The following is a 16269-nucleotide window of genomic DNA, read 5'->3' on the forward strand; positions in this document are numbered from 1 at the left end:
TGTGTGTGTGTGTGTGTTTACCAAGTCCATGTGTGTGTTGGCGTTACTTCACTTCATCAGGAAGGAAGAGGAGAGGAGAGGAGAGGGGAGGCCAGGGGAGGAAAGGAAGAGGAGAGATGGAAGAGAGAGAATGAGGAGGAAAAATCTAAAAATGCAAAAACAAGACGGGTTGTAATGGATGAGCAGAGTAGAGGATGGATGGACGAATGGAGGGAGGAGAGGAAAGATCATATGGAGTACAAAGGCCAGGAGAGAAGAAAGGATGCAGGACCTAAAGGGAGAGGAGAGGTTGGAAGGAGAGATGAAGGCAGATGTTCAGCATAAGTGTACAAAAAAAGGCAGAAGAAGCCAAGAGGATTTGGGAAGGAGGTGTACGAAGGAGAATAAAGGAAACAAGGAAAGATTGAGGCCTAATTATAAAATAAAGAAGAGAAGAAGACAGTCATGTGTAGGATAGAAAAGAAGAAGAGACTGGAAATGGTTGGACAGCAAGGAGAAGAGGAAAGATTGAGGTTATAGAAGTCGTCACAACAACATTTGAAGCAGATGCATTTTACAGCGATTTCACTTTCGAGTCGTCCCAGTTGGTGGATTCACTTTTGAGGAAAAACGATTTTAGTGTGCCAAATTCTACTTCAGTGAACTTTATACCCAAAAAAAAATAGCAAGAAAACAGAACTATTAGTTAGTTTTGTTTATAATCCTTTCAGAATATCCTTTTGTTGTCAGACATTTTTCTTTTTTGTTGTGACCAGCCCTTAAGGAGCAGAGGAGGGGGAAAAAAAAGTAGGAGATCAAAGCTGGTGGGGAGAGAGGTGAGCAAAAGACAGAATATAAAGAAATTAAAGTTCGTAAAGGTGTCAAAGTGAGTCCCGAGCGAGGGGCGCTTAAGAATCTCGGTGTCTTGTTTACGAGTGAGGCTAAACTGGAGTGACGGACGGAGTCAGCGGTAATGCAAAAAAAAAAAAGCATTGTGGTGAAGAGAGAGCTGAGCCCGAAGGCAACGCTTTACCAGTCGACGTACGTTCCAACCTTCACCTGTGACCGAAAGAATGAGGTCACAGGCGCAAACGGACAAAATGAGTTTCCCCCCCTCACAAATAGAGACGGAGCTCAGACGTCTGCAGGGAACTCGGAGTAGTAGATCTGCTTCCCCCCGCCCCGTCGTGTTGGTTCAGATCAGGAGTAGTTTTCCAGGCACGTCCAACAGGTGGGAGACCCCTGGGGTGGACCCGGAGACAATATATATCTCATCTAGCCAGGCGCTACCTCAGGAGAAGGGCTGGGGAGGGTTTCAGCGCAACACAACTGTGCTACTCATCTTGTGGGACCGTGGCTGTTTACACACAAACAAAGTGTAAATCAATAATTTTTAGGGTGATGGATTTGCTTTAAGGTTGAGTTTAGGTTATGTTAAGTCTCCGGGAAATGGAGTGGAGTCAGTGCAACGTGATGGAAACTGTGTTTGTGTGTGAGATAGAGGAAGGGTGGAGGAGAGCGAGGCGCCTAATGAGCCCCACTGTGAGCCCCACGCCTGTTTTCCTCCCAAATATTTCATATTTGTTGCTGCTGTCCACACAGGGTCATCAGTCTGTGTGTGTCTGCTGCCAATCAAACATTTGTGTGGAGGGTTTTTTTTTTTCTGCTGGTAAATCTACTCCAATATCATTCAGAAATTAGATTTTCACAATCAGACGGCTCAGTTTCAGATACGCTGGATTAAACAGGATGCTACTGTGTGTTTATTATAATTCGGTGTACCACATGTTTCAAATGTTCACCTTAAATCATATTAAATGACTCCCTGATCATTCTCTCTCAAAACCTTCTAAAAAAGAGACTTTTGGGGGTTTTTCTGTCCTTCGTTCTTTCATTCAGTCTGTTTTATTTCTGACCCGCCCCTCCTCACCTGCTAACCAGCCCCCACAGCGGATGCCCTCCCAGCCTCCCCGTCTCGTCTTCGTGCCATGTGCCTTGCTTTTCGCTCTGTTCTTGGCCAGCCCGTCTGATCCTGATTGTTTTTTTGACCTTGCCTGTGTTGCTGGTTTCTGCTCCTGCCGGCTCCCGTGTTTGTTTGCCTTCCTGCTCCTTTTTTTTTTTTTTGTAACCTCTCATGACCTGCCTTGTGTGTTGTGCTGTCGGGTGCCTTTTCTGAGAAATGTGACAGTTGCAGTGACAAAAAAAAAAAACTGGCAACTCAGTAATCTGTACATTTTCCATTAACCCCTTCAGCACTATTCTATTTTTAATTTATTTATTTTTTTAATTTCATCTGGAAAAAATATACAAATTCAATCAGTTCCACAACTGTGATCCAAAATGAACAACCTTGGGCTCTGTGCATAAGAGACAGTTGGAAGAATTTAGAAATGCAAAAAGTTTCTCTCAAGGTCACAGTGAGATTTGAAAATCTCAAGCGAAAATTGCCATTTTAACTTCAATCTCATTTTTATATATTTTCTTCTTTTTTAAACTACACAAAAATGCAGCACTAAAAATGCTAAATCTAATCATAGCAGCACACAAAACTCTTCTTTTTTTTGCTTATTTCAACACAGAACTTACTAGTCTTAATTGAAAAGCAAACGTAAAAAAAAAACCCAAAAAAATCTAAATTTTCTGCATTTACCTCCAAAGCTGACCAGTGGCATCAACTCAGTACAAAGAATCAACAACAAAAACAAACACAAGCTAACCAGTGCCTCCATTTCTTCCATCCAGGCGCCAATGCCAAACTGCGCTACCAGATCACCTCTGGAAACACCATGGGCACCTTCGACGTGGAGCCCGAGGTGGGCACCATCTTCGTGGCCCAGCCGCTCGACTACGAGATGGAGCAGCGCTACGAGCTCCGGCTGGTCGCCTCCGATGGGAAGTGGGAGAACGAGACGCTGGTGGTGGTTCACGTGGTCAACCGCAACGACGAGGCGCCCGTTTTCAGCCAGACCGAGTATCACGCCGCGGTGACGGAGGAGCTCACCCAGCTGCCCGTCTTCATCCTGGAGGTCAGTGATCTAAAGACTCCTGAAAAGATTCGTGCTCTTCCAACAATAATGGTTCTGAGAAAGACTTCAAAGCGCCATCGCTGATTGAAGAGCGTTTGTATTTAGGGGATGGTTCTCCATGTACTTTATGTGGTACTAAAGGTTGTTATTTGTTTTGGTGACTTGTAATTACATAAAACTAGAGCTGCAATTAACCAATCATTTCAATAATTACTATGTTGGGTCTGTAAAGCTTCAGACAGCAGTAACAAATGCCTGTCACAATCACCCAAATCTCAAGCTGGCACGTTCTAATATGTTGTTCTATCTGGCCAACAGTCCAGAACCCAAATATATTTTAAGGGAAGAGACCCAGAAATGGTGTAAATTCTCTAATTTTTAGCGTAAAAGTTCAAACAAACTAAAACCAAACTACGCATCTCGAAAAAAAATGGTTAAGTATTCATTCAACCTTTATTTACATCTCAAGGAGTCATTGAGGACATTAAATGATGTTGAAAGTAAAATCAAAACAGAGTAATTAAGGCAGTAGTTAACGAGGAAACAAAATAACCTGCTGAAGTACTCCTGAGCACCGTTTATTGTGCCTAGAGGAGCCATTTTTGAGGGTTCTTTGAGGCATGTTTGGGAGTTCTTTAAAGAATCGTATGAAGAAGTGGCTCTTTAAGGAACGTCTCGCTGAAAGATTTCTTGTGGAGCTAAAAATGGTTCTTCTGTGGCGTCACTGGGCAGAACCATTTCTGTTTCCAGTTAGCACCTTTATTTTTGTACGGGGTGTTTCGTATTGGATTGACCTCAGTGGCCTCACAGAGGACAGTGATTCCAGTTCATACCTGTAAGATATTGTATTTTTTAATGGAGCAGTTCACACATGAGAAGAAGTGAAAGTGGCGACTAAGTACTTAATAACTTGCGGTAAAAATATGTTTGACCCATATATTGACTAAAGGGCTGCAAGGTGGTGAGGTGGTTAGCACCGTCGCCTCACAGCTAGAAGATCCCCGGTTCATGTCCCGGTTAGGACACCCGGGATCTTTCTGTGTAGAGTTTGCATGTTCTCCCCGTGCAGCGTGGGTTCTCTCCAGGTTCTCCAGCTTCCTCCCACACAGTCCAAAAACATGTTGAGGTTAATTGGTGATTCTAAATTGTCCGTAGGTGTGAATGTGAGTGTGCTTGGTTGTCTGTCTCTAAGTGTAGCCCTGTGATAGACTGGTGGTAGATAATGGATGGATGGGTGGATGGATGGATGGATGGATGGATGGATGGATGGATGGATGGATGGATGGACAATGACTTAATCCTGAATTTTCTCACAAATCATAACTTCATCCTAAAGTATCAGATATTTAGTGAGTGAGTTCACACAGATTTGATTTGTTGCTATTAATATAGAGAAAGTGGTCTGATTGACTGCAATGATCAGCGCTAACTTTTTGTCTATGCATTGCTTCTATAATCTTCACTGTTGTTGTCAAGTCAATATCATATTTTTCACATCATTTTCTAACAGCTTCAAGTAAACTATAATTGCAACATTTAGATGAGACTGTTTTTTGTCAAGCTTTAAAGTAGTAATTTTAATGTTTTTAGAGTTTGACACCTGCACAAATCAGTTTTCTGAACATTTCCTACACCTCACTCTGCTACCTTTTTTTAATAAGACCCATAAATTGCACATTTCCATTGTCCCACAGATTTTACAGTTTTAATTTTTTGTGGTATTAAAGTATGTGCTCTTGATCTGTTCACATTATGTATGACTGGTTTGGAATTAAGAGCCAGTTAGCAACCAGCTTGATAGCACTGGTTATACAAGACCACCAGTTTTTGGCCCGTTGCATTCAGGGAACCCAAGTAGCGCCAAACTAGCTCGAACTTGCTTTGTCTGCTAATGAACTAGCTAGGTTGTACTCTTTCTTTCCCCCTCAGTGCATGCTGGGATACGCTCCAGCCCCTCTGTGACCCTGCACAGCGTAGGCGGATTCAGAAAACGGATGAATGGACGGGTTGACAGCATAGTAGATGTGTTTCACTGTTAAACCAAATTCTCTGAGTGTAAACACTGATCAGATGTCCACCCGGTCCACATGAAACCGTTTAAAAAGTAAACCTGAGAAAGTCACACCTCCTGAACGCACCTCAAACACAGGCGAGGTCGCTGTGAAAATGTGAACGTTTATATGAACAACATGTGAAAATGTATCAGATGTAATGCGGACAAATCTAATAGCGTTGGTCACGCTTCGAACGTGGAGGTGAATTAGCCCCGAGCGACACCTCAGCGGGGATCCGGTGTCCACGTCCTAACACATCGCACATGGAGGAAGTCGTTTAACACAACATCAGCCGATGGAGGCATCAAGATTTCCCAAAAAACCTCCTGACAGGAAGTGCCTACCATCTGAAAAGTTACCTCAGAAAAAGTCAGAGTCGCCCTCCTCCTCCTCCTCCTCCTTCTTCTTCTTCTTCTTCTTCTGTGGCTTTCATCGAGCCTTTCGTCACACCTATCTCCGGTAATTCACAGTAATATGCATGTGCCGCCAAGCTAAATCAGATTAAAAAGGTGGAAGCGCGTCTAGGAGGGCAGGGAAGTAATCCCCGTCAGAGAGGCATGTGTCACCGAGCCCTCAACCCTCGCCTGCTTCCCCTCGCCTGCTGGAATTGATTTGATGTGCGCTCGGTTCCTCTCTAACGGTCTCGATAGTTTTTTCGCGGCGCGCGGCGGCCGGGCCCTCCCTCAGCGCGCGTCGCTTTCAGCCCCGTGTACTAATACAATTCAGCAGATAGCGAACGGAGGGGAAAATCCAATTTGAAATGAATATTTTTTGACTTCACCTGCGCGGCAGCCTCCTCAGTGGCGCCGTGACTGCTCATCTTCAATATTGTGTACCTGCATCACATTGTCAGGAAATGCAAGGAGCCAACATGAGAGAGGTGGCAGCAGAGGAGGGTGGTGGTGGTGGGGATGGTGGTGGTGGTGAGGGGGGACTTCAAAGGCTTCGGTAAACAAACCCTCTGGTGAGAGAAGAGGAGAAGAAAGGGTAAAAGTGTACTTTTCCCTTGCTTTTGTCGGCGTCTATTAACTTTTAATTGCGTTGTGTGTCGCAGTGACAGATGTGAGAGCTCGTCTCGTGGCTGCTGCTCTTGTCCCCCCTCCTTCAGAGAGATAGCAGCGAGGCAGGTTAATTAAGCAAACAGGACAAAGCAACAGAGAAATGTTTATTCCTGTGTTGTCGAGTCCCCGCGTGCAGGGGCAGCTGCCGCAATCAGCTCCCCGCCTCGTGTCGTATTTGCTGGGCTTGACATTTGTACGTAATGAAAAAGCAATTCAACTGTTTTGATAGGAAACTCCTCGGTGCAAAAAAAAAAAGAACAAAAGCAGTGGTTTCTTTAAAGGAGAACAATGTTGTTGAATTGAAAACGTGGCCGCTGTGACCAGCTTGCCGCTGCAGACGTGACAGCCGACGACTTCATTTCACTGCAGGCTTCATAAAAAGAAAACTCACTTTCTTTGTTGGTGGGTGACGTTTTATTTTTTACATATTGGTCGTTTTTGAAGTTAATACGATGTCTGTAACAAATAATGGAACTTATTTGAAATCCTGTGATCTAATTTTAAACAAGTAGTTCTTATGCTTTTTAAAATGGAGACCAGCCAACAGTTCATACACAAAAGCAGTTCAGATATTTTATATTAAGTTAGACCTTAAGTTAGAAATACAGCATCTGGCTTGAAGCCCAGACTGCTTTAGACATCGGTGTGTCCAAAAGAATCTGTGTGACATTAATTTTAACACCCAGCAGTTGAAATTGTATCAAAGGCTGTAGAGAGCATATGTTTTTTTAAAAGTTGGTTTTAAAGGCAAATGAAAGAAGTGAATCAAGTCGCCGCTGTTACGTATCAGATGTCGTATTTTCCACCAAACACAAAAGCATTTTTTCTGAGTGCAGAACCCATGAAAAACAGCCTTAACATACCGACAACCTTGGATTCCGACTCCAACATGACATTTTATGTCACAAATCAGGATAACTGAGGATATCTGACTGAACAATCCCACAGATTGGCTACGTTCACACTGCAGGACTTAATGCTTTTTTTTGTAAAACAGATTTTTTGCAAGTTCGTTCACATTTCCAATTAAATACGACTTGTATGTGATCTGCTGTGTGAACTTCATACGACCCAAAAGTGTCCCGCATGCGCAGAAGAGGACACGACGACGTCACACGCAGCGAGCGTGCTCAGTGTTTATGGAAGTGAACATGGATGGTAACGGTGGAGCGCTCTCTCGGGTGGAAGTGGCCGGAACGTGCACAAGCGCACCGGTCAATTAGGCGTGAAATCCACCGATGCGTAGTGTTCTAACAATACACGAGTTGTTATAACAACTGTAAGCGATAAATATTAACAACAAATGAGCCTTCCAGCATCAAACCCTCCTTGTATCTCGACCTCCGTCTTGACAATCTGACAGCCTTGCTATCCGACATAGAAGAAGGTTTTACTTTTAGTGTCGGATTATCGAGTCATGACTGTATGAAAGTCCAAAACCTAAATAGAGATTAGTGTGTCACAAGGGTTTTTCTTCTTTCCCATTATTTACAATAAGACCCCTCAGATTGATCTGCTTTTCCCGTCTATGAAACTCTATGTGAAGTAGTCAAAACCAGCTCCACCTCCAGCAGCTACAACGCTAACACGCTGTTTAATCACTTAGTATTAAGTATCTAATGATGTTCGGTGTAATAATATATCTGTCACCAGAACAAAACATGTACTTTAACTTTAATACCTTTAATGCATTTTGCTGCTAATATACATTTACTTTTACTGAAGTGAGATTTCACATGCAGGACTTTTACACATGACAGAATATTTCTACATCATTGTTTTGGTACATTAACATAAGAAAAGGATCGTAATACTTCTTCAACTAAAGTCCTTCAGTAACAAATCTTACGGTCCTTAAGAAGTTCGACTTCCCACTGAGATCCACTCGGGGCTTGGATCTGAATGGCTGAAGAATGTTTTTTAATCTTGTTCTAAAGATCGTCATATATCCCATCTGGTGTATCCATGTTTCTAAATGCATTTCATGATATCTGTGCTGCTATATGTTCTTTAAGAGTTTTCTATTTGTAGTTCAGATCACCAGCTGATGACCCAAGTGGCCCACGAATCTGAATTTATTATATTATTTTGACTTTTGTCATTTTTGCAGGTGTCGGCCACAGATCCAGATCAGGAAGCCGACCAAACCGCTCTCCGCTACTCCCTCCATGGCCAGGGTGCTGGTGGCGAGTTCACCATTGACGAGCGCACTGGGAGAATCTACGCTCAACGCCGCCTGGACCGCGAGGAGCGTCCTGCCTGGAGATTCCTCGTCCTCGCCACAGACGAGGGAGGGGCGGGGCTCACGGGGTTTGCCGATGTGCTGTTAGAAGTCCGAGACATCAACGACAACGCCCCCTTCTTCCCGTGCCCGGCGCTGGAAGTAGACGGATGTTTCGTCGGCCAAGTGCCTGAAAATTCACCTGCCGATACCTCCGTCATGGAGATGCGTGCCATGGACCTGGATGACCCCAACGAGGGGAAGAACGCCATGCTCACCTACAGCATCATCAAGAACATTCGCAACGAGATCAACCTCAACCTGTTCTCCATCAACGCCTCAACAGGGACCATCTACACAGTGCTACGTTCCCTGGACCGGGAGGTGGAGGACCGGTATCTGGTGGTGGTGGAGGCCAGAGATGGAGGGGATTTGGCCGGGACAGGGACGGCCACCATTATGATTTCAGATGTCAATGACCACCCACCTGTCTTCACTCAGAGGGTCTACACGACGCAGGTGAGTCAACCAGTCTAAATACATCTCTGGCTTTCTTTCAGCATCACAAGTCGTCATACTAATGATGAATCATGGACTTCTGTGTGTATCAGGTGACTGAGGACCTCGAAGTCAATAGCGAAGTTCTTGTAGTTTCTGCAACGGACGGAGACGAGGGCGAGAACGCTGTGGTAACCTTCAGCATCGTGGGCGGCGACGAGGACAGGAAGTTCTTCGTAGAGACAGACAAAGTGAATCGACGTGGCGTCATAAAGCTCAAGAAGAAGGTCGACTTCGAGAAACCCCACGAGAGGACCTTTAATCTGACCCTGAAGGCCGAAGATGCGGATTTCTTCAGCCTGGCCCACTGTCTGGTTCAGGTGGAAGACTCCAATGATCATGCTCCCGTCTTCTTCCCACAGTTCTATGAGTCACCAGCCTTGTCTGAAGATGTACCTGTGGGGACAATTGTTGCTCAGGTTACAGCCTCTGATCTCGACTCGGGCCAAAATGGACGCTTTTCTTACAGTATTTCCAAAGAGTCCGACCCCTACAGTCAGTTCCTAGTGGACCAGTCCGGCTGGGTGGTGGTGGCCGATTCTCTGGACAGGGAGAAGATCTCGCAGCACAGGATCATGGTCCTCGCGACGGACGCCGGGAGTCCACCCCTGACCGGCACGGCCATCGTCATGGTGACTGTACTTGACGTTAACGACAACGGCCCGGAGTTCGAGGTCACCTACAAGCCTGTTGTTTGGGAGAACACAGCGGCCCCGGAGCCGGTACGAATGAACGAAACCTCGCTGCTCCTTCACGCCACCGACCGCGACACGTCCACCAACGGCGGCCCGTTCTCCATACGGCTCCTCATGCTCACCTCGGACGCCACCAACTTCAACCTGACCGACTTCCGGAACGGCAGCGCAGCCGTCACCGCCCTCCGCACCTTCGACCGCGAACGCCAGAAGGAGTACCGCCTCCCGATTCTCATGATTGACAGCGGGTCTCCCCCGATGAGCTCCACCAGCACGCTAACGGTCGTCATCGGCGACAGGAACGACCACCCGCACTCACCGGGACACACCAACTTTATTGTCTACAGTTATGAGGGTATGTTCGTCCAGTTTTTGGCACTAAATTCATGGACAATAAAGGACTGTAGAGGATCAGCATGCTTCATATTTAACATTTAGCAACCCAAAGTTTAATAGATTCCAATGTCAGCCTAATATTTCTTCGTAATAATTGCTCACCAGAGACTCGGATAGCACTACAAAATACAAGTCTCTTAATCTTTTGTGGCACCTAAACTTAATTTTTAGCCAATATTTTTAGGTGCAAAGGTAATGGAGTTGCCAAGTTTTTGTCCAACATATACTTGAAGCATGCAGCCTATAACGATGAATGGTTCTGAATATATGAAATGTAGAATTGTCTTTAATTTTCACCGATTCCTTGTCCTTTATTATCCTTCTAAAAATTTTTATTCCTTTACAAGTGTAAAGTTGCCAGATAATGTTTTTAAAAATAGACGTAACACCAACAAAAATCAGCCTCAGAAATATTTTGCATCCTCGTATAATGACCACACTGGATCAAAAACGGGGCGAACGTTTTTACTGAATTTCTTCCACTCAGTATAGCCGTCCTCCAACAGGCACAATCAAACAAACAGGGGTCTGCTTTCCTAAATGTGCAACATGCAAGCTGCAAATCAAACATCAGACGTTTTCGCTCATCAAAACAAGCAGCATACAAGACACGAGCATGCAAGAGCCCTGTAGGATCCGCAAACGCAGCTATAATTTGCATTTGTGAAACGTGACGCTGCCACCATTTTCGATGTGAGCAGTACCTGCAAATCGCTTTTGTGAAATGGGCCCCGGGCTTTCCTGTGATTTAGTAGATTTAGTGTACTAAAGGGGATGAAAGTGAACCGATGCAAAATACTTGTAAAGTAGCTTCACACTGATCAAACCTGAATTAATGTTGTTTTTTCCCAACCTGCTCACTCCTATACATTTTAGCTGTTCTTTCATATTTTTCTGCTACTTTAACATTATTTTTTAGTGTATTTTTTGTATTCTGTGGTAACCTTCATTTATCCAGGAACATTTTTTTTTTCCATTTCACACCTGAAAGCCTCACAGTGCAAGCTCGTGCTTTTTACTCCAGCGGAGACGTCGAGGTGAGGCATCCTTGCTCGAGGGCATCCTCATGGTAGTTGTAGACGGAGAATGGAACATTTGTCATTCACTCGTAATTTATTGTCCCAGTTCAGAGTTCAACAGCCGGCCTCAGATATGCAAACTGGTGTTTCTCTGATCACAGACAGGCTCCTCTAACCTTCGGGTCCACCGGTGTCCCTCCCATCGCCTCCTGAGTGCTCTGTGCTCATGTTGTTAAGACTGTACTTGTCACAGTCGACTGCTCACAGCCTCCCGCTCCAGCCTACATCACTTATTTAGCGTTTCATACCATCTGTCAGCCTGCTGTAATTTGCTGGAAAAACTAAGGTTTTCTGTAATGTATTTTTAGTGGATTCCCTCTCCGGGGCCTTTCCACATGAAAGTACATTAACCTGCTAATACGAATCCATCACGTACCTCAACATCATGCCATGAAGCAAACAATTAACTCCAGCTTAAGTCCCAGGTTTGACGGGCACATAAACAGGAGGCATTTTTTAAAAGGCAGCTGATTTCACGGCTAAAGAGATTACAGCGCTGTGTTCAGCTTTTTTTTTTTTTTTTTTGGGAGAGGGGGGAAAAAAAACACTGCGTGAGCGATTCTAATGTGTGCACATCCTCCTGCTGTGCACTCAAACCATGACCATGCGTGCCAATGAGGCGTCGCCCGTCACCTTATCTCCTTAAAGAAGCCTCCACTCTCTTCCCTTCACTCTTAATATTTCGGTTGTACCGCAGGGATCCCTTGTGCTCAAGACTAATTCCTCTCAAAGCTAATGCATTTTTTGACTTTTTTTTGTGTCTTTCACTCGCTGTCTCCTGACAGGTATTCTCCCGACAACGGTGCTTGGACAAGTTCAATCCCCCGACCTTGATGACTGGAGTGAGAAAGTGTACCGGTTCGAAGGCAAGCCGAGCAGGTACTTTGATCTCATCTGGTGGAAACTTTGAGAGGTCTCAGAAGGTGACTTGCAAAAAGAGAGTGATGGAGGTGAAAGTAGAGATGGACACGTAATAGTTAGACATGTAGGACATGAAGGACAGGAAGGTGATATAGCAGGGAGGCGGCAATGCAAAGACAAGAAGAGGTAGAAAGATAAAGTATTAACCTGCTGAACCCCAAATAGCTTCTTGCATTTATTTGTTCACTCATTGCCGGTTATTTTTCTCTTCAATATAAAGTCCTGCACCTCTTTGGAAGCATCACAGCTATGACTAGAAGTAGAGAGAACGCAAATATTGCTTTGTGCAGCGTGACCAAGGATGAATGCCTAAACTGAAAAATTTTTGCGCTTTTTTTTTTGTTTTTTAAAGCTTGAAACAACCTGGAATCAACATATTCAAATGCCACCAATACTGAGGAACAACATAGTGACTGTACATATTATAGCTGGTTTACAGTTTTCTAATCTTTCTTCCATACTCGTCTACTAATTGCTCTGTGTAGATACAGAAAGCAGCTCAGCTCAGTGAAAAAAAGTCCCTGAATTTTTATAACGTGACCGTTGGTCACAGCTGAGTCGGCCGTGGTTTCATGGTTACACTAAAGAGCACCGAATTTGTGTTTTTTTTACAGAATGTAGTTACTGCAAATCATTTATTTCTAAATTAGACATGTTCAATGAAGTAATTTTGATTGAATATCACAGTTTTAGATTTACAGATATGAGAAAGAGAAGTCAAGTGGGATAGACGGCTAAGGAGAGACCCAATAAACACTCGTATAAAGAGGTAAATAACAGTAAGAGGGCAAGAAAGTGAGACAGTAGATGGGAGGTGATGAAGAAAATAGTGTGGAGAGTTAAATTTTAAAGACACATGGGTCATAAACACAAGACAACAGATAAAGGAAGAAGCAACAAGGCAGCTGGGAAAGAGCTCAAGAGATGCAGTGATGAAGAGACAAACAGGGAGGTAAATGAAGCATCACTTTTAGAAACTGGAATACATCTGAAATGCAGCTAAAGAAAAAAAATCAATGGTTGATTTTAATTTCTTTCACCCCCCTGCATTGTTGTGGTGTAGGGTAGTGCTGATCTTTTTAATCCATCTGCACTTAAATCTCATTAATTTACCACAACATCAGCAAACTTAATGTCCACTTTGTAAAGTTACACAACTGGATTTTCACATTGTGCTGAAATACTTGCAACGAATGACAGCCGTTCAAACACTACACAAACTCCCGTAAAGCTTATTTTTTTTAAGCTTGCCTAATATTTAGTCACTCTTCTGTTCTATAAACACCACAAACTAAATTCCATCCCACTAAATAAAACTGTATTGTTGTCCGTTTCCATTCTAACAGTTTATTGAATGTGCTTGTTTTTAGTGATCGCTGACCATGAATGGATCCATTTGCAACTAATGCAGGACTTGTGTTGTTGGCAAAAGCTTTGCTCACCAGATTTAAAACTTAGGGCCCATTTTTGCACATTTGGAATCACTACACACTTTAACAAACAGAAAAATTAGACTAACGTTCTGTCAACCAAAGACAGAAGTCACCCACCTCTCCAGTCCAACCAGTTAGAGTGAGCTCATAGGAAAACCCAGGTGCATCAACGGTATTTGACACGAGCTAGTTCCTTTTATTTTCGAGGCGGCTCTCGCGTCACACTGTTTATATGTATTTTGATTAAAAGCCTCCACCGCATGCATGGAGAGATTATGTAAGCGCGGGACAAACTGTTTTGCGGATCAAAACGAAACAAATGAAAACAGCATTTAAATGAGTGACAAGGGGGAGGGTTTAGTTCTCTGTAAAGATTAGAGAGCAGCGCAAGAAACTCACGCTGCCATTTGGACCAACTTAAGTATAATTGCGCGCGCTCCTGTTGTGTACGCTGCGATGAAAGAATCCGGAGAATGGCAGATGTAAAGCAGTTTTAGGATGTGTCGGAAGTGACACAGAAAAGATTCCCCTCCTAAAGTGTCCCCTCTCATGTGACACGCAGCAAGAGATGCATAAAGAAAGAGAGAGGAAATAAAAGAGCTGCAACAGGAACTGACAGATTTAAAATAAAGAGGGAGAGACAGTACAAAGGTGCAGTGCGACAAAGGGGAGAAAGGAAAATTGGGACAGAGAAACAGGCAGTTTGAAGGGAGAAACAAAGAAAGAGTGAAAGAGAATGAAAGGGCAGAGGACGGGGAGGAGAGAGAGATAGAAACGGGGATCTGACTTGTCAGGAACAGTGCTATTAATACTTCATAACCAGCGGTATTGAAAATTCCCAGTGAAGCGCGGCGAGGGCGCACTCATTTTGTTTGATGAGGCGAGGCTTCATGCGGACGCATTGAAAGGAGAGCCTGATTGCGCTCCCTGCCACCTTTTCTTCTAACGAGATACCTATAAGGAGGGACGACAGGAGACGACAAGAAACGGCCGAGAACAAAGGAACCACCAGAGAGAGAATTACCATAGATACTCCTGAACCGCCGCCCCTCATCGCTGCATCCGGCAGATAGCAATTTGTTCACAATATGGATCAGGTTTAGGTTGAATGTTATTTACATAGTGGAAAGATAAAAACCGAGGAGGAAACATGAAAAAGCACAAAGTGTTGAGGTGAGGCGAAGAAGCCCCGGCGGGCCAATCACAGCATGTCACCTCGCGGGGAGTCAACACAACCTGCATGTTGCATAAAAAAACACAAGAAGATATCAGCATCCTGCCTCAGCAGACAGTAATTTGTTTGTGAGTGATCTGCATATTATATCTTTTCAGTTGTTTTTCTGGCAGCGTGTTGCTGTGGCAGGATGGCTTTATTCCAGGTAAGCAGCGCAGGTTCGATCCCGGACTGATTTTGGCTTCAATTCAGTAGCAGTCAATTAATCCGTCTGGCCTCGAGCTCTGAAGGTTAAACAGTAACATGAGCCAGTGGCACATATTCTGGACCGGGTTGAGGATCGACTGCGTGGTGCAGCTGCAGAGAGTGCCAACAATTTAGATCAAGAACCCCCCACCCCCATATGGATCCATGTTCGACAGCTGACCTCCATCTGGTCAGAGTTTGATCTGAGAAATCCCATCAGAGCGAGACTTTACGCAGATTTAAGATCTCACGGATGAATCAGGGCTTCAGCTCAGACTTTATTTCCTCCCACTTGGTTTATCAGATTCCACTGCTGCTTATCAGATGCTGACATTTTCCACAGAACAAGATTTGGTTTTATCCATTTTAGATTCTTGCTTCTCCTAAACCTCATAACAACACATCAGCAGAGAGTGATGCTATCAGATAAGTTCTCGTAATGCTCGACTGCAACTTTGCTTAATTTGATGCAACAGAAATGAAGCACAACAAACATCTAGTTTAGTCATGGTATTACATTGGCGACCTCTCCACTGGAACCATTAAAAAGCACCAGTGTTTCTGTGCCCTGCTCCCAGTACAGGGACCTCCGGCATGGAAGGGGTTAATAAGCTTTATTTCCGCAGTGCTCTTCTGACACAAAGCTGACATGTTCCTAAATCTGATATTTGGCAGAGCGCATGAAAACCATACAAATACACTGTTTGCTCCTTCTGAGATATTTGCATGCGACCGTGGGGAAATGTTTTTGTCCCAGTTTTGAAAGATTTGCTTGCTTGACAAAACCAGAGTCATTATTTGTTTCACTCTTCGCTGTGCTGAGCGTACAAGTGGCCAATTCAGTCCCCGAAGAGCTGAGACTGTGTTCTAAACAGATTTTGAGGACAACTATACAGAACGATAGTGACTAAATAGACCAGTGCTGTGTGTGTGTGTGTGTGTGTGTGTGTGTGTGTGTGTGCAGGAGTGTTAATAGCACAGCTGTTTATTGCCCCCTAACATCTGACTGGTTGGCCGTACCTAATGCGTCCTTCACATTTCTTTGAACAGCAGAGTGAGACCAGCATGTTGAAGGCTCTTTAAAGTGTGTAGTGTGACTCCAGGGTGAGGAATAAAAGAGGAAATCCACAATCCAAAGAAAGGAAAAGAGTGTTTGGAAGATATTTTGCTAACTATGGATTAGATACATGCACAAACAAACAAACAATGTACCATCATACAGGGGATACATTTGTCAAATATGAATATAAACATGAACAAATCTTCCTACATTGCATTGCAGGCAGAACTTCTGTCCAAGTAAAGTAAAATCAGCGATACAAAAGGTTGTGTTACTAAAACACAGCTAACGGTTTCTTATAATCATTCATCTAAAAGAACTGATCAAGTGTTTTTAGGACATTTTAGTAAATAATGTGGCCTTTAA

General features: G+C 44.0%; 1 protein-coding gene across 1 annotated transcript in view; it reads left to right on the forward strand.

Moving 5' to 3' along the window:
• Positions 1–16269, forward strand: part of LOC103358277 (neural-cadherin) — a 183653-nt gene that overhangs the window by 141376 nt on the left and 26008 nt on the right. Inside the window, exons 17-20 of the mRNA XM_008283185.1 lie at positions 2722–3005; positions 8231–8860; positions 8953–9949; positions 11855–11948. Of these exons, the coding sequence (XP_008281407.1) occupies positions 2722–3005; positions 8231–8860; positions 8953–9949; positions 11855–11948 (2005 nt within the window). The remainder of the gene's footprint in view (positions 1–2721; positions 3006–8230; positions 8861–8952; positions 9950–11854; positions 11949–16269) is intronic.

The sequence above is a fragment of the Stegastes partitus genome, unplaced genomic scaffold (genome assembly GCF_000690725.1).
Source record: "Stegastes partitus isolate 25-593 unplaced genomic scaffold, Stegastes_partitus-1.0.2 Scaffold300, whole genome shotgun sequence".
Classification (NCBI taxonomy): Eukaryota; Metazoa; Chordata; class Actinopteri; family Pomacentridae; genus Stegastes; species Stegastes partitus.